This window comes from Hoplias malabaricus, chromosome 8 (genome assembly GCF_029633855.1).
Source record: "Hoplias malabaricus isolate fHopMal1 chromosome 8, fHopMal1.hap1, whole genome shotgun sequence".
Lineage (NCBI taxonomy): Eukaryota > Metazoa > Chordata > Actinopteri > Characiformes > Erythrinidae > Hoplias > Hoplias malabaricus.
In genome coordinates this window covers 33502630-33522289 of record NC_089807.1, presented here as the reverse complement: position 1 = coordinate 33522289, position 19660 = coordinate 33502630, and the positions used below count along the sequence as shown (strand labels likewise).

General features: G+C 38.2%; 1 protein-coding gene across 4 annotated transcripts in view; it reads right to left on the bottom strand.

Annotated features, from left to right (window-relative positions):
- The window catches only part of LOC136706058 (adhesion G protein-coupled receptor A3), a 251218-nt gene that overhangs the window by 218224 nt on the left and 13334 nt on the right, over positions 1-19660 (bottom strand). For 3 of the 4 annotated variants that reach the window (XR_010804108.1, XR_010804107.1, XM_066679961.1), the window contains one exon: positions 10707-10778. The exons of the other annotated variant lie outside the window; for it this stretch is intronic. Coding sequence is in view for 1 of the 3 variants with exons in the window: in XM_066679961.1 (XP_066536058.1) it covers positions 10707-10778 (72 nt within the window). In the remaining 2 variants the exon portion in view is untranslated. The remainder of the gene's footprint in view (positions 1-10706; positions 10779-19660) is intronic. 4 annotated transcript variants of the gene reach the window in all.

Below are 19660 nucleotides of genomic sequence, written 5' to 3'. Positions count from 1 at the left end.
ATATTCACAATATGCTCAGAAAAACTCATTATCACAATAAATACAGTCATATTTTTCCATCCTTAAATGATAGCACCTGCTATGCAAATGGTTCTACCACTGACCTATGGATTTCAGAATTTATATCAAGACCATTGGGACATCAAAATAGAGAGACAAATAACTCCTAATAGTCTTCACTTCTTATGCTGATATGATGGATATTCTACAATGTTCCACTGCAATCCTTTTGCCTAATTTGAGATATGTTGAGAAATACACATTGTCTTTTAGTTCAAGTCAATCTTGTAGCAAAGTAACGTGTCTTTCTTACCAACTGGCTAAAACCTACATTAACATCTATTTAGGTTTTCCATCAAGGTTTAGTTGTTCTAAAAGCTGCGTTTAGCCAATTTTACCGTAGAAAGTGTCGTGACAACTGCTGCTTGTTAAGATAAGCATTAATTGATTAGGTTTGCATAGCTTTATATCAGTTGTAACGAAAGGCTTATGTAGATGTCATACAGCTTTATGAACAGTGATTGGGTCAGGTGTTACCAAATACTTTTACATAAGCATGGCTAATCTGACAACCGCCTGAGACAGAATAAAGAACAGACTGAATACAACATATATTTATTTCAAACTACTGATGTCAATTGTTAAGATATTGCTGTCAGATGTAATGTCACGATGAAGAACGTCTAAAGTTAGTAGGTCAGTTTACTGTAACAATACACTGCCCCAATAACATACAATGTGTTCTTTGTTTGGAAGCTCAGCACTAGCCGTGGGATAGTTGTGGCACTCTTTCAGCTATTCTTGACTGGCTCCTTCAGCATAAATATGAATCCGGCAGATATAAACAATTATAAACAACTTTGTTGTAAATTTACATCCCTTGTGTAAAGAAAACTATTTTGCCTTTCATATGTCAGGGTACAGGGTTAGATTATGATTGCAAAAATATTCTTTTCCTTTTTTATTTGTCTTTGAAGACTGTCTATAATAATGCCACAGATATAAAAATGAGTTCTGAACAACTTTCCGGTAAATTACCATCAAAAAGGGGTTAAAAAATAGTTTACGCATATTTACATGTCTTCATTTTGTTTGAAGAAACTCAGCCCTTCAGGGCAATGTACTTGATCTTCAAAAGATTCTGGTGTGGCCATCAGAGCTGCTTTTTTGACCCTAAAACAGGCAGTTCAGTTTCTAAATGCATTTTCTGTAAACATTCCCTTCAGCGCACTCAGAACTAATCCTAGATCCCATTAGGGAAAATCCAGACTAGAACACAGCTTTCAATATAAGCAACTAGTTCCACTGAAGCCCTCCACAAACAACAATCTGCTGTGCTTAATGAAGTTAAAACATTACATTAGGACATAATGAAAATCTGTATTTGAACAAACTGTGAGGAAGCCTTTGCTGCCCACCTCTTGTTGCTGGCAACTCTGAAATACATCCCTCAGGAGGTTCATTACCATTATCATTATCATCATCATCATTACAAGAAACTTAGCTTGTGGTACTTTCTCTTTGTTGTCTTTTATTTATTATTAGTAGTAGTATCCAAATTATTAATATTATTATTGGTGTTGCATCACTGTTTTTACTATCTTTCTTCTTTTCTATCTTTTTCCTTTTAGCTATTTCCATTTACTTCATATTGTACTTTAAATTAATGGCAGATGTAGGTAAAAAACTACAGGTTCCAGAGTCAACTACACTGAGGCCAGACATGATGTTGTACTCTGTAAGAAAATTGATAGTTTATTTCATAGAGCAAACAATTCCATTTGAGGATGCAGAAGACGAAGCATTCAAAAGGAAGAAACAGAAGTATGCGGACCTGGTGGCTGAGGTGAAAGACTGTGGGTGGCAGGAGCATGTAAGACCAGTGGAAATAGGTGATAGGGGATTTGTAGCCAAGTCTGCTAGATCCCTGCTTGTGCAGTTTGGCATCAGGGGCTGAAAATCAAGGGCAGCTGTGAAGCAGTTATCAGAAGTAGCTGAAAGGTCAGTGGTTGTAGATAAGGAGAGCACAGAGTAGTTGGGGAAACAAACTGTAGTTGTGTTAGAGGTATGTGGATGACATGGCAGGTGAATAGGGTATTGTGCTGTGTTATTGCAGCCGCTGGTGATTTATTATGTTAAGTTCACATTAACTGGTGGCACTGAGCATGCATTAATGGTGCCAGTGGGGCTTGGTACAGCCTTAGTCACCATGGAGGCCAGTGTGGATTTACAGTTGTTGATGGTTAAGTGTATGGTAGGACTGTATCTAGCTTGGAGGAAGGGTGGGTCTGGGACACCAGACTTCAATGTTGAGAATTCTGGAGATGTCATGAGCTAATTCAGTAAAACACTGATGAGGGGAGGTGCCTACCTGTTGACCCCTGTGAACAGTTAGCGATGCAGTGGCTGAGTTGGGGACACATGGCCTCAGCCCAGTGAGTAAGCCTCTGTGTGAAATGTAGCTTGTTGCTGATCACATCATAAACAGCCACAGCAATGCTAATGTTTGATTAAGATATAAATGGCCAAAGATTACAGAAACGTTGTGGTTGCAGGTAGGAAGAGAGTGGGGCTGGGCCCTACGTGAAGCTCAAATGCATTGGCATAGGGTATTTTACATCTTGTCCTGTGTGTGATTATTATATTAGTGCTGTAAATCGATTTTAAAAATAAACGAATTAATTGCACAACTTTCTGCTAGTAATCACGACTGATCAAATTGTCAGACTGAATCTTATAATAATGGATATTTAAATGTATAATAAAAGAATCAATGAAATATCATCAAAATGTTAAAATAGAAATGTTAAAAAATTATATAGTTAAAATGCTAGCATGAAGGAGATAAATACGCAATGTGATATGCATGACAACTTGACTTTATTATAATATTTAAGTGTAGTTTTGGTCATTTTTCAAACAGTTTCTTAATTTTCTCAGTAACAATTTCAAAAAGAGCTTTATCATCAAACGTGTGTGTGTGATACTCATGGTATTTAATACATATATCAGAATAAACCATATGTAATCTAACTTCTGAGGTCAACAGAGGTCAAATGGTTTACTATTTAACTCTAACAGCTCACTCTTTAATAGCTGCTTTTCTAAGCCAGCTTAGAAATAGACCCAGTTCAACTAGGTAAGCACTTGGATACTCTAGATCAGTGATTCTGAAACTTTTTAGACAATGTAACACCTATTACTATACCAAAACCTTCAAGGACCACCTATGAGTCTTTTCACAGAAACAGGGGTGCTGCTGCTTCCTCCTCTGTTCCAGGGGGAGATAGGGGTCCTTCTACAGCTAAATTGTGTGTTAGGGCTTCAATGATGCAAACATCAACCACATTATTTTCCTTCAGCTTGTATTTAGTCTTCACAGAAATTTTACACAATTTCTCTCTTTTTTGCCTCTGGATTGTATCCTTCTGGACTCTGGAGTATTTCTTGTGTTTGGCCTCTGCTTTATTTTCTCCTTACTGTTTGCCCTTTATGTAATAAAGTCCAAGTGCTTGCGCTATCTCTAGCTTTTGCTTACATCCAGTAAACAGTTAAAACTCCTTCCTTTACATGGATATATATATATATGGGGGAGGCTTGTGTGTAACTTGCTACTATTACTGCTTAATGATCAATAACATCCTCCATCACAGAAAATGTGAATTAGTACACAATGTGCAGAATAATTTCATTTGAATTTAATTCAAATTAAATTATTCTTAGAACATCAACAAATCATTTAATTTCACCATTAATATATCAATGCATTATCAGGTTTACAATTAATCAACTGTTTTATGGATTTTACATTTCTTAAATTTCTCAAGGTTCTAAAGATGAGGCTGAACACCATAAATAGAGATTTAGGTTAGGTTTTGCAATAGATTTGTGTTATTTTGTTTTCAGAACACAAAGCAGCCCTGGCACAATGAAATCCTGCTGTGGGCCAACACCCTGGTGAAAGAGCATATTGCAAGCTGAGTTGAATGAGGCTGAATAACACTGGCATTCTTACACAGAAAAACAATTCACTTGTTCACAGCAGTACGCCCCCTGCTGTTAAAAGAAGCAGCCATGCTATGGCATTGTCCTAATCTGGGCATCCAATGCTGGCACAAGTATAAACTGAGTGATTGGGCCAGATAATATGGCTACTGGGACATCTGGAATCCACATCATAAGACTGACAAGACCAGGAGGGCCATGCTACAATGCTTTAAATGTAATTTAGACTGGCTGTAAATCAAAAGATGTAACGCTAGATTATAAGAAAGACGTTGTGACACAAAAGAGAGAAACCTGTACCATTGCCAGATAAGCACAAAAAGAAAATAGAGTCCTGATCTGGCTTAGGGCTAGAATTTCATACACTGATAACAGCATATGTCTATTTATATTACTAAAACTGTGAAACCTATTCTCAGCAGGTGAGAGTGCATGTAAAAGTATGATAATGTAATATAGTCTGTTCATATCATGACCCAAATTACACAGGTCTGCACCTTGAGCTTTTTGGAACGAGGCTATAAACAAAAAACTGGAAATTAACATGATTGTGCTTAATGCAATTGTTCAGAGTATATATGCAAAAAAAAAAATAAAGAAAAAGAAAAAAACATGAAATATAGCTTGTATAGGACCCCCTGAGCTGAGCTGCACAAAGGCTATTCCCGTGTGAAGGGTAAAATATTACTCAACACAATTGAATAACTCATAGACGATTACAGAACACTATCAAAAAGAGGTTTCTAACTTATTTCATTAGCACAACAAAGACTCTCAAAGACTGTGTCTCACAAAGATCTACTCATTAGAGGCACTGATACAGGTAGTTAACTATTCCCCTGCTGTGTTAAATGGTACTGGTTCCTTCAGCTGCACATTCACATTCACTTACAAAGACAGTATATATCTAAAATTTGCAACTCCAATGAGTCAATCATTTAGAACCAGCATTCACTACTGTAATACAACTCCGCTCACCTGAAAACATAACACAGTGCATGTTTCATCAGCTCTGAAAACGTGGCTATACACAGCACTCTAGCAATGCAGTACCTTGTAAAGGACCCCTGAACTGAGCTGCACTAAGCTCCTAATTGCCTGAGTGATCAACCCATTCCTGTTATTTAATCCTTGTCAAAGCATTCTGCCATACTTTCTAGTGCACAGTGAAAATACAAGATAAAACAAAATACATTTTAGAAAAACATACTGGGGAGGGGGTCTTATGTTAAGCCAAACATGAGTTAGTACACCACACTTGCATTGAAAGACTCTGGAGCCTTTTGCCACTTAACGTAACTACTACTAACTGACAACTACTTCAGGAAAAAAAAATTGACTGACACGCAAAAGGACCAGAAGTCTGCTTTTTTGGCATGATGTGTAGAAGGAGGCAGTCCTTATGATTCACATCTGTGCGATACTCGGAAAGGCATATATATGAATGTAAAGAGAGCCAATCAGAATGCAACTGCCAGGTAAGTGCACTGAAAGTATCAGACACTCTGGGTCTGTCCCAAAACTCAGTCGGCTGTCTACAAAGTGCGCATTTTACGTTACAGTGTGCACACTTGTGTTGTATCCTCAAATACTATTTGACACTTTTCCATTAATAAGTCATGGGTTGCAAACATCTTAAAATCTCTTCAGAACTAGAAGATAAAAGCCTTCAGGAGGATAATCATTAGCAAGTACAGGATTAAGCTTGAGTCCAAATTGGAGCTGAATAATGCACACAATATGTGGTGAGGTCTGAAAGATATCAAAGGCTTCAACTAGCACAGACATAGAAAATGGTGGAGGGCAACTCTGAGTTAAAAATTTTTATACAGTTTGTCAAGTCTGTCTTCAGCAGACTTCAGAGGTAAATGTCAGAGCACAACACCAATCACCATTCACAGTCTTTACTTGCTCCATTCTGAACATTCAGTACTCACCTGCAATGAACGATTTATTCCCCTGCCACCTCACGAAACAGACCAGTCCAGCAGCACTGCATTTACATTCACTGCTTACCAATTTAATAAGCAACTGAAGAGATTAAATAGGATAAAGCCACAAGAAATTATTGCCTTGAGCCTAGGGCACTGAAACTGTGTGCTGAGCAGATGTATGGAATCTTTCAGCACATCTTTAACCTGGTAGAATATCGACTGGTTCATGTCCCCAAAAAGAAGCATCCAGTGGCACCATATACCTACTGGCCCGACGAAGACACTGAAAAGGCAGATGCTGCTCACTTCAGACCACTGTTCAGACCAGTCCTGGACCCCTAGCAGTTTGCATATCACAATGGCACTGGGGTGTTATGTACTTGCCAGACACAGCCTACATCAACATTTTTTCTGAAAATGTAAGAGGACCAGTGAATGATGTTTCCATGCTGCACTGAAGCCAAGGCCAATCCCAAATGCCTCCCTACACCCCCTGTAGGGCACAGTGAAGATCATAATCTAATGGTTTGTGCACCCATGCAGTGCGCACAATGTCAAAAACAATTATAAGATTCTTATAAGATTGGCTCTGTTGTAGGAGTTATATATACTCTCTGGAAGTTGGGGCAGTGATGAGATCGATATATCGATATATTCTATGGTATTTTTACAAGATTTTAAAAATGACCACATTCATTATATCGAGTATGTCGAGGATACGCAGGTTTCCATCTGAATACATTTCAAACCTATGCATGTTCACGCACACATGTTCACACACACAAACAAATACACACATGTGCAGTTCTCACTCAAGTCTACCTCTCTGATAACTGTGAGTAAGTCAACAATGGACAAAAATGAAACCAGAAGTGAAGCTTTAATTCCAAAGAAGAGCACTGTTAAGACCATGATTTGCTTGAAACATGCTGTTCTCCCTCAGCCAGAGGGAGGGGCAGACACTCCACAGCTCCTAAACAGAGAATGCACTTCTCAATGGCCGTTACTTTTATTAAGCCAATCAGCTGCCAGAGTTAGCTGTCCATCATTTAGTGCTGCAGCCAGTGGAGTCACAGGGGTTTGTTGGTTTTGTGATGACGCTGAGAGAAACAGGTGAGTGCTTAAAAGGAACAAAAATGTCCTTATTTTTTTGCGCCGCATCTCGAAGAAACTACATTTAATTTTTCTCTCAACACATTTGTGATGACAACAAAACTGACTGACTTTTAGAATTAAAGTAATGCTTTTTTACATAAAATCACATTAGTTAATGTCATATAAGATTTTAATTAATATTAAATCATTCATATAAACTGTTTTTAAAGACATCATTTGTTTAAGCAGCAATTTGAATGCAGGCAGATTGTTTTTTTATTGCGAGATATTCAGTGTCAGGCAGGTACACTTGGCTGAGTTTACTTGAAGTGTGCATTGTGTAACAGTACCATCTAGGAAAATCAAAATAAGTATTAGATCGGGACTCGGTATTGGCAGATACTTAATATTAAAAGACTCAGATCAGGATCGGCTGCAAAAAACCTGATCGGGACATCACTATTTCTTAGACCTACAGTTTAATAATTAGATAATTCAGCCTGTTCTTCTTGGTGTTACAAATAAACACTAATACTTTGACATTATATTTTGTTATGATTTTCATAGTATCGTATGTTATCATATTGAGACATATGATATTGATGACATTGAGAGTTTTCTGGTCACAGTATACACACATACTGTGCAAAAGTTTTAGGCACCGGAGATTATGAGATTTAAAAAGCCATTTATCTGAGCAGTAAGTATTTATTTGCTAAAAAAACAAACTAATAACACCCAACATTAGAATAAAACCCAAAAAGTCCAGTAAGTGTGATATTCTGTGTGTGAATGTGTTGGCTTAACCTTTTCCAAATCTCTCCTCGTGGCAGTCCGTATTGTTAGAGGTTATCGTCCAATACCTAGTTTTACCGGTTAGTAAATAATGATTTTAAATAATGGATGCTGTTGATTTAAAATTAATTGCAAATTGATGCAAACAGGAAGAATCTGAACAAAACACTGTTCTTCAAAATTATCCAATATTTCTTGTTTGGTTTATATTGTTAGTTTTTGTTGTTTGTTTTTACTGTGCACACTAATGTATATATTTATTAGGACACATTCAATCCTTAAAAATTAATTTTAAAAGTACTTCTTTAAAATACTCCAACGTATTTGACTAGTCCTAATTGCTGTTCTCATGCAATATATAAGGCACTGTAATTTTGCAGTTTCCTTCAGGATTATAAAAATGTTACCTTAATGATGAATCTTACAGACATTCATAGAACTACAGAAACAAAATTCTCTTTTTAATTTTTATTACTTCCTTATTTTGCATGTGAGCTTTCAATTAAAATGCCTATTTCCAAAAGGCAAAGTGTTATTTCACCTACTATAATGTTTTAAGAATTTGCAAAACTAGGGGTGAAAAATGCATAGACCAAATAATAAATTGTGTTCAGAACGAGCTCTGTATTTGGCAAGATACTGCATGCTATTCCCTGCTCTCCATCACCAGCTCCCTGGTATGAAGCTGGTCTCTTTCACATATCCCCTTGTTTCTATTTGGCATTCTAACTAGAACAAAATATCACAGGCTGCCCTTTGCATGCGTTATTCTCATTATTTCACTTGGGTTTCACGGTTGGTGGCAATTCACACCCAAGTATCCTGTCACTAAAACACAAACAGCAGCTGAGGAAGGGCCTCCTGAATGTCAGCATGACTGGCTGGGGGGAGGGGGAGGGGGTGTGAGCTTAATTAAAACAGAGGCAGGGGGGGTAATCAATAGATGCCCTGGGCCACGTATACTCTGAACCCCTTTATCGGCACCTTACTCTGCCTGGGAGTGGTCATCACTTAACCCAAAGCGGTCAAGCTAATTTTACTGATCAAAAAACAGATTAAATATCTAACATTTTTTGGATCATTAATACCACACAGCAAGACAAGTGCCTTGTGCATATTTAAACACTGAAATGTTGAAAATATAATGTATTTAAGCCTGGAACATAGAGCATTGATTGAAATATTAAACTGGATCAGCCATAAAATAATTTTGCACAGTCAAACCAGCTGGGCCTGAAGCCATCTGAGATGAACAGTAAGACAGTGGAAACATATTGCATGGTCAGACGAGTGCTTGTTTCAGTGTGTTCTTGGGAAAAATGGGTGTTGGATTTGACGTGCTAAAAATTAAAAATTAAAAACCCAGACTGTTACCAAAGAAAAGTGCAACAACCAGCATCTGTGATAGCATGTGGTTGCATCAGTGCCCAGAGCATGGGTGATCTGCATATATGTGAAGGTACCATTGATGCTGAAGCTCATCCTGGTATTTTGTAGAGATATATGCCAGCTGTCAAGACAACATCATCTCCCAGGAACTATATGTCTACAAAGACACACTGTTGTAACTTGCTGTTGGGCAGAATGGGGCCTAGCATTGTACTGCTGAAGTAGACAGGGAGATCCTAGGAAAAGACATTGTCTTGGCCTGCCTGCAGTCCATATGTGTCTCCTAATGAAAATGTAGGGCGCATCATGAAGTGTAGAACAACAGCAGCCACAGACTGCTGAGCAGCTCAAGCCTTGCATAAGGCAACAATCCACTTGCAAAACCGCAACAATTACTATATTCTATTTCAAAATAATTAAACAGTGCAACTAAAAGTCAAAGTTTTCGAACGTGCCACAGGCATTAACAGGGATTAAAGCAATAAAAACACCTAAGTCCATTGATACTTTTTTCACAAATTCCTGCAGGTTTTAAGGTGAAAAATGTGAAAGCAGTGTGTACACACCCTTAAACCTCAAGACATGCTACACAAATCAAGTTATGATATTTCCACACCATGCCATACGTAACCATTTTTACAGTTTACCAAAGCAGCCATCAAGTTGTAAACAGGCTTAAACCTACACTTTATTTACAAACCCATTTCTTAACAATTTGGGATGCTGAGCAAAATATAAATGAAATAACAAAACCTTATTAATTTATTCATTCAGTCACTAAGTTCAGGGTCATGGTGGGTCCTCCACACCCTGGAGGGAGGAAGGAAAATCACATGGACATGGGGTGAACACACCAAACTCCTCACAGATTAGGGGTGGAACTAAATATTGATACAGCAATATATAATATCGTTTTGGTTTGCGATACATTATTAATGTGAGGCATCAAATATTGATATTTTTATTGAAACATATGTGCTTTAAGCTCCCTAAGATTCACCATCGAGTTTGACGTACTAAAGTCATTGCTTCATTGCTCCACGTGGTGACGCTAATCAAATGAATAGGGTAAACCTGCAGTGAAGAAAAAGCAACTTGCAGTACAGAAATGGCAGACCATGAGGTAAAACAAATCAGGCAGACACTGTCCTCATTCAAATCGAACGTTTCGGCCCATTTTGGCTTTTACAACACATAAGAGACATAGACTTTGTGATATGCAAGAAATGTCTTGCTAAAATAAAGTACATGGGCAACACAATGAACAAAGTGCTCCTGTGTGGTCAGTGGAACGAATAAAATGGACAATGAGTGTTGATACAAGGTAAGTGTTCCTAATCCAGTGAATGTTCAGTGTAGTGGATCAGTACAAATGGGGTCCATCTGAGCAATTGTACAGAGTTCCTCACAGGGCCCCTGCAACACTTTGTTCAAACAAACTTGTAATCATGTAGCTTTAATGCTTAAGGAATGGGTAGATGTACTCACAGTCTCTCCAGAGCACCCAAGCCAAAGAACGAGGCGTTTTTCACCATCGAAATTTTGTTATTGCTGAGGATCCTGAGGGGGAGGAGATATTCAGCATCAGCGAAATCTCACAAATTCATAAATAAAACATCACCATTTCATTTTTCAGCCAAAAAGACTAAATCACTCAGACTACCATTTACACACTCCAGGATTGCCATAAATATCTGATGAACTGCATACTGGAGGAATATTTAATACTTTGTGTGGTAATGTAATCTTAGGCTCCTGTGAGGAGGTCAGATCGTAATTTTACAAGTCCAATGCATACGACAAAAACCATAACCAAGCAATTATTCATTCATTGTCTGCAACTCCTCATCCAGTCCAGGGTCACGGTGGGTCCAGAGCCCAACCAGAATCACCGGCGCAAGACAGGAACACACACCGGCGGGGGCGCCAGTCCTTCACACATAACCAAGCAATATAAATATAAATATATTCAGCTTGTGATTTCAATTAAAGTATTCTGATGGATTTTTGCATTAAAAAATTCATACCACCTTATAGTAGGTAAGTAAAATCCTTATTCACAAAGCACATTTAAAATCACAAAGCACAACATGTTGACTAAGTGATGTTACTGGTAATGATACAAAACATCACATTTTCAAAATAAACTGTTTATTTTTTTATTACTTATTATTTATTTTTTAAATGGACAGGCATTTGACATACAAGTATTGAATACCATTTTTTACCATTTAATCTTACTATTTCTTAAAGTAGATATATATATATATATATATATATATATATATATATATAGTACTATATCTACTTTAAGAAATATTAAGAGGTCACTAAGCCAATGTATACATTTAGGTGGGTATATTGATTACCCCGTGACCCTGAAATGGAAAAGTGAAAAAGAAGATGATGATGATGATATTGATTACCAATCTAGCAAAATTCTTCTCTGGGCTAGAAGTGAGACAAAGGCCCAGACACCGCTCTTTTTATTATTCACTGATGTACCCTAAAAGTAGTCGGCAGCCCAGAATCTGGGACATGCCCAGAACACATGCGTCAGATCAGCCGTAGCATCATGACAACGGACGCATGTATCACAAATATTATGGTAAATTTTAGCCAATATAGCTTTAATATAATGTACTTGGTGGAGGACTTTAAACTGAATTAAACTGAGCCGGGCACAAGATGATGCTCCATTGACTCTGTTTAATGCATTATCCCATGTTTTATCAGATATCTCCTTTCGAAGCTCCTCCTCCCATTCAGACCGTATTCTATTCAGTGTTGTATTCTTGAGAGACCCACAAAATATTATAACTTTTAATAGAATTTAACATTAGAATATATATTTTCCACAATAACTGAACATTATTCTATTGGTCAATTAATTGAGACCCCCCCCCCCCCCACACACACACACACACACCACCACAATAAAACAGAAAAAGTAGAAAATGATTTAATGATTTATTACATTACTAGATGAACAAAACAGGCAACTTACTACATTGCTGTGCCTTTTGGTTTTAAGCACTCTTTTAAGAGAGCTAGGCTAAGCCTTATTAATCCATAAACAAGTCACAAGTTACCTGCTGAAGGAGAAAGGATAAGTGAGAGAGAGAGAGAGAGAGAGATTAAGTTAGAGAGAGAGAAAAAAAGAGAGGCAGGCAGTGAGGTGTGATAAATGCCATGCTTAGTCTCCCTCCTGTGTTCACATTATTTCAGCAGCACAGCAAACTGCATTTCTGGACTTCACATCTGCTGGAATATTGATCACAGAGGTGAGATATTAGATCATCCTGTCAACCGTAGTGCTGCTCACTCAGGCTTGCCGGCAGGCACTAAGGTGTGTTTGTTTCTGTGTGTGTTTGTGTATGAGAGAGAGAGAGAGAGAGAGAGAGAGAGAGAGGGGTTTACATGCATGATGAGAGCCAAGGCGCCTTCCCAAGTCTACACAAATTTACACCCCATCTAACTCTTTTTCTTTCCTTCAGGTTTCCACAAGTTTGAGTCTTGTTCTTGAGGGCTAGCTAAGAATAGCCTCAGAATATGGCACATGTCACAAGATGAGTTCAAATCGTTACATAATTGAATTATTGCAATTATTTTAAATTGAACACCATTATGTTCCAGTTATATAAGTCATAATTTTAAACTGCAACAATCAACATGTATATACCTCAACCCATTTTCATCTTCAGGGCTGAGGCATGTGTGTGTGTGTGTGTGTGTGTGTGTGTGTGTGTGTGTGTGTGTGTGTGTGTGAAATTTTTGTTCTGTGTCAAGGCCAGAGTTCATTCATGTACATTTAAGAAAGCCACAGGTATGGGGCTTTATCTTGTAAATATGTGATAATTGTGCTGGAGCTCACTGGAATAAACATCTTCTGTGGTGTACTAAAACACAAAACACAAATGCCTGTTAGCTGGTCAGCTATGTCTCTGAACAGTGTAGTGATCTTATTTCGCTTATTTTTAACTGTGCATATGAGGCCCCACAATACTACTGTAAACCATGATAATATTTTGAGCCAGTATGAAAGATTTGGATACTGCGCATCCCCATTTATGACAGTTATAATACCACAAGCAGTTTTATTTTGAGACTTAGACAATCTCATTGCCAACTTGACAAGCGCATGTTTTGACATGATGCACAATACAAAGCAGTATCTGTGATTTGTTGATGCTCTTGAAGCTTTATTTAACTGATAAACGCACCAAGATTTGTTTTTCCCTTAAAAACTTTACCGTGATTTGTAAATATAAACACATTTAACCTCTTTAGACCCTGCGTCCTCATATGTGGACATTACCTTTCTGCTTCTCTGCACCATGACACTTAATTTTTTTAAATCATTGGCCCCATATGGAGTCACTTTGAGGACAGTGGGACTACATTACATCATTAGTTGTGCTTCATGTTATCATTACAGGGAGAGTTTCAATGTTGTTGTCAACTGTCAACTGCATTTTTGTTTTTGTATCCTCATATTTACTGTTTAAAATAAATAGTTTTGTACATTGTTAGCCAATTGTTTCTTTATTGTATCACACAATAAGATAGACCTATTGTCCTCATATGAGGACATTGTTTTTGCAAAAACAAAGACAAAGTTTAGTTTTTAACTTGTTAGGTTTAATAATCCCAAGTAGCTAGGAGAAATTAAAAATGCACACCAAGCAAAAGTCCAGGTTTCAGAAGGTTAAAATTTGATGCCTGCAACACAACCCATACAAGTGATATTTACCACTCTGTTACATCATCTTTCCTGTTAATTACACCGCTTAATCATCTGGGAAATTATATGAATTGTTAAAGTTTGTAAGTGGAATTTGTAGTACACCCAGAAAAAATTCAGGCTTTCACACCTACCACAGATAACACTCTGGGAGGTCCCTTTCATTAGCACAGAAAACGTTCATTTTTCACAAAAACAAGCTAAAATGCTGATTCCTCTTACAGAATCACACATGTCTACTGTCTTTTGGATAATCTGAGATGAGCTTGGGGTACAGCGAATTTGTGTATGGCTTTCTCCTTGTGTAACAGTCTATATTTATCACTGTAGCATGCCACTCCATCAGAGGGCTCGAAAGTCATGCCCATTCAACACTAGTGTCCAGCCTTACTGAACATTGACACGTATTTCTCCAGATATCTTGAATCATTTCTCAATATTAAGCATGGCAGATGACAAAAAAAAAGAAATTAATTAATTTGCAATTGTCACTTTTGTGCATGGACAAAGAGGCAGATATAAGTGTGAGTAATTTTATAAACACAATCAAAAATCACAATCAACAAATTAACAGAAAACACAATCCAAACATAAACACGAGCAGGACAAAGAAAATGCAAACTATACCAGACTGAACCAAAACAAAGCATGATTTCTCATCTAGGCAGCTAACTTAAGCCCAAAGTTGAGAACTTTTCAATAGTTATGTTATATAATAGTTAACTTTTCACCCTCAGTTATGTTCCTATTGGACAGGCTTGACTATGGGCTTAAGAATATAACTAAATGTAGGATACGAGAGTTGTAGTAGTTTGTAAAAAAGTTTTAACAGCATGATAAAATCATATTAATATTCTTGGTGACTGCTCTGCTAAAACACATCCACTAAGCCTAAGTAGTTATTATAAGCTAAAAAAAAAAAAAAAATAGCATTCAAGAATTGATCGACCCAATCCTAACCTCTGAAACATGCCTTCAAGCCCTGGTATAGCAGCTACACCAAACCAACAAAATCTGCAGTGCAGGCAAATTCCACATATGGTCTATTGGCAATGTTGGAGAGAACAAGGGTAGAGCTGCTTGAGGCAATTCACTTTCACTCCCATGCACACAGAGACAATAAATACAAATTAACATACGGAACAAAAACAACCTCAAACAATGAACTCTGGAGATATGGGCTAGTTTGGACATTTGAACCTGGGCACAGTAAACAAAGCAGCTTTTATTAGCAGCATCACTGCCAACAGCCCAACACTGGAAAGGTCTCTTTAGGGAAAAAGCACAGCGAAAAGATGAATGGTGAGAGTGAGATTGTAGCAGTGCGTGATTGTAATGTAAAGGCCAGTGATCAACTCCCTGAGGCTGCCCTCTGTCTGACTGTTCAAGAATCTGAGCAATCTCTCTAATCTCATAGCCTTGAAATACTCTGTCTCATGCTATGTGATTGGACTTAGATTCTGGGAGAAAGCTTCTTTCACAAAGCAGCGAAAAAAAGACACCCAATCGTCTTGGAAAATCCAGAGGTGGATAGATAAAAGTTACTTAAATACATGTATTTAACAGATAATTCAGTTAACTTTACCAAAAAAGTAGAAAACCACATTTATGAAAGGTTTTTTTTCTGCAAATGGACAGATTTAAAAAATGATTTGCTTTGCAGTTTATGCACAATAGCCCAGGTGAGCATCCGTGTCAAAAATAGGATTGGTACAGAATATTTAAAACAACCAGATAATGTGTGTCAGCATAATGGTTTTCAGTCTGAACACAATCCATGAAGCAAACAGGTCCCCGCTCCATTAAACGCAACGTCTACGATTGTGGGTTTATTCTCTCTGGTTTGTTTAAATCCAGAAGTTCTGTGTCTTTTTAAGGCAGAACCGTATGTTTGAGGGGAAGAAAAAAAACGACTGCTGTTTGTACATGGCTGAAGGTTCATTTGTACGTTTGTAAATTCACTGTTTAAATTAACAAAGAAAATTGTTTGTAACTCGAGTTGTTTACCGTCATGAAGTTAGCAGCCTACCAAATGTAGAAGTTCCTAATCTAAAACAGCAAAAATAAGACAAATAATACCCACCTATTGGGCAGGAATAAAGTGATGTTCTCTTCTATTTTCAAGATTTTCAACTTATGGGGGTCTCTGCAGTTGCTCTGCCTTGAGCAGAGAGAGAGAGAGAGAAGGAGAGAGAGAGAGCCTAGGATGTCTGACAAAGCAACTTTTTTTTTTATTCATTTACTGACACTAGGGTTTTTTTTAAACACAATATACCGTTTTCCAGCACACAAACAAAATGAAGAGCTAGCAAATGGTAAGGAAACATCTTTTCCAATCCAATCCAAACATGAACATTGCTTTTAAGTACAAAATTTATTTGATTTATAAGGTGTACACTTTTCTGAATATTTTTTATTATAATACCTTTATTAATATTGAGCCAGAATGTTTAAATGATAGATAATATATGGTAATGATGATAATTAAGAATAACGTTCTTGAGCTGGAAGATGCTGGGTGTTCTAAGATGTTCTACTGCAGTTCTTGGAGCTGCTATGTTTGCCTAAGAAGGTATTATTTTATTTAAGTCATTATTATAACCAAGTAACTACACATTTCACAAAGTATGTATATTTGATTATCTATTTACTGTTGGCAAAAGCTTTTACAAAAGAAAGTGTATGTCTTCAGGAAGCAGTTGCCTGCGTGCCATCATTACTTTGCAGAGCCCTATTACTGGGAATACTATGTGTGGTCCTACACGATCAATCAAACAATCAATAAGCAAACCAGTCCTCTAAAACAACTACTATAGTTTCAATCCTTCTGTCATATTCAATACCCATAAAAGAAACTTTCTCACACACAGCCCCTCTGGCACTGGTGTCTTTGTGCAATGCTCACTGGCTGAAGAATGGCCCGGCTTGACTCACCTTTTCCGGCATCACCTCATCCTCAGCTCTCTATGGCCATAACCTAATGATTCAGAGCCTCCTCAGGTAACACACAGTTAAACAAACAACCTGTTCATTTACAGGCAGTGAGCTCAGATGTGCCATTAATGAGGAAAATCTCTATAAGCACTTCAGAGATCTGGTAGGCTGGAAACAAATATGGATACGTTTATGCATAAATTTCCAACTGTTCAACATTTATTACATGGAGGGAGACATGCAGATGCTCTCTGCTTTATAGAATACTGTTCCAAGGTTAGTTTGCGCAGTTGTTTAGTCAAAAAAGCTAAAGTATTCACTTTGAATAGATATATTTCCTTATGATACTGTTGTTTATATGACACTCTATTTTAGGGTTGCACAGCTCCAGTCCAGGATCTTCGCTCTCCAGCATGGTGTGGTTTCTGCAAGCACACACACACACCTGATTCAATTCATCTGTTAATTGGCAGGTTTAGTGGGTGTGTTTTAACAGGGTAATAAGCAAACCCTGCTGGTTGCCAGCCCTCCAGGACCGTAGTTGTGCACCTCTGTTCTACTTGGATGAAGAAAGAAGGAAAGTGATAAAACAAGAGAACCCACACTGGTTTAAAGAAAATTTATTAAAAGCTTTAAATGAAATGAGACTTAGGATCTATTAGACCACCAAAGCTACCAATGAGATGAAGCTTTCTGGGATAGGCCTCAATTAAACTCCACTCGTGTTAATCTCCCACTATTAGCAGTGGTGGACAAAGTACACAAACCATGTACTTGAGTAAAAGTACAGATACTCGAGATAAAATATTACTCCAGTAAAAGAAGTAATAAAAAGTCCTCATTTTAGATCTTCACTTGAGTAAAAGTAATGAAAATAAATGTACCATCATTTTTTGTAACAGGGCGGCACGGTGGTGCAGCAGGTAGTGTCGCAGTCACACAGCTCCAGGGACCTGGAGGTTGAGGGTTCAAGTCCCGCTCCGGGTGACTGTCTGGTGTGTTCTCCCTGTGCCCGCGTGGGTTTCCTCCGGGTGCTCCGGATTCCTCCCACAGTCCAAAAGCACATGTTGGTAGGTGGATTGGCGACTCAAAAGTGAGTGTGTGTCGCACTGTGAAGGACTGGTGCCCCCTCCAGGGTGTGTTCCTGCCTTGCCCCCAGTGATTCCGGGTAGACTCTGGACCCACCGTGACCCTGAACTGGATAAGTGATTACAGACAATGAATAAATGTAATAAAATGAAATTAAATTGAAAAGTCAGCCTTTTCCCTTGCTGTATTTTTATTCAATTATGTACTGAATCATTTTGTTGTGATGCCAGATTTACATTTTGGTAATAAAACAATTACTAAACTCCCTTTCAGGAGTGAAGCAAAACTGCATCATACTCAGATGCATGAAGGGGTTTTCCAGTGTATATTCTGTCTGTCATTCACTCAGCACTGCCATTCTTTTTTCTTTGGTCTCTCTCTCTCTCTCTCCTACTTGCTTTCTCACCGCATGCTGTACGGCAGAAACAGAGGCTGTGTGTTTGTGCAAACTGAAGCGTGTGAGTGTGTGCAGTGCTGCATTAGTGGCTCTGTGTGGCCAGAGGAAACTCAGCCGCTCCTCGACCCCCTCATGCCTTTTCCAGGCCTCTGCGCAACATCCAGGAAATCACAGGCAAAACATAATTGTACATTATGTAAACAGTTCATGCCGAAAATCTGGAGTGTACTTCCAACATTCTATTTACAATATCAATTATGTCCTCTAAGGATAAGCAGCTTTGAGAGAGACAGAGAGAGCGAGAGTGAGAGAGAATGTAAGAGAGAGAGAGGACAAATCAAATGTTGTCTCGCTAGTGCTGCTGGAGCAAATGGTCTATGTCATTGCCCTGTTTCCCTGATCACTTCCATCAGGAAAGAGTGCGCAGGGCAGAAACAGGCATACACACAAACACCAGGTCTTTCTCGTAGACATTCCCATATACAGTATGTAGAGGTGAAGTCTGACAGTAAGAAGAAGGCCCTTTTTTAGTGTGTGTGTCTGTGTGTGTGTGTTTTGGAGCCCCGTGCTGCGAATGGAAGTTCAGTCCTGAAATGTTATTCACTCAGTCTACATTAGTACTCCTCCTTCTTCTCATCTCCACTTTCACCAGCCAGAGGCCCATAGCTGGCTAGGCCCAGAGAAAATCCCACTCAAACTCTCCTGTCCAGTGTTAACTGCAGCTCAGGCCTTTAGTCGCGGCACTGCGTTATTATAAAGGCAGCAGAAATGAAAATAACCCTAACTTGAAGCGTCTGCAAGGACAAATCACACACCAAGTAGGGAAGAGATCACAATTTGAACTATTACAAACATCCCGAGCGGACAGCCCGAAGCTTTCCAGCCTCAGCTCCAAACCCAGTGTTATTCTGTAATATCGGGTTTCTTGGAACGGCTAACCAAAATAACATATTTCAGATCGACTAACATTGATCTTGGATGTAAAACAGACATAGCTCAGGAGTTCAGATGGATATTAGCGGAGCCTCAAATAGGCCTGGAACAGCGGATAGGAGAAGCACTTCCACGTAGTGTGGCCCATCTGGTTGGACACTGGAGAGCAGCACTTGTGGCTATTCTAGCCACCAGCCTTGAAAGACTGCTTTTGCTGTATTTTTTTTCTTTTCCTGCACTTTTTTCCTAGACTACATTTCTCTACTTTTATATTGCAAACATTCCACTGTGAGTAGTTCATTTAGTCACAGCTGTGCATAGTGATTTTTTCTCATTTTGATTCAT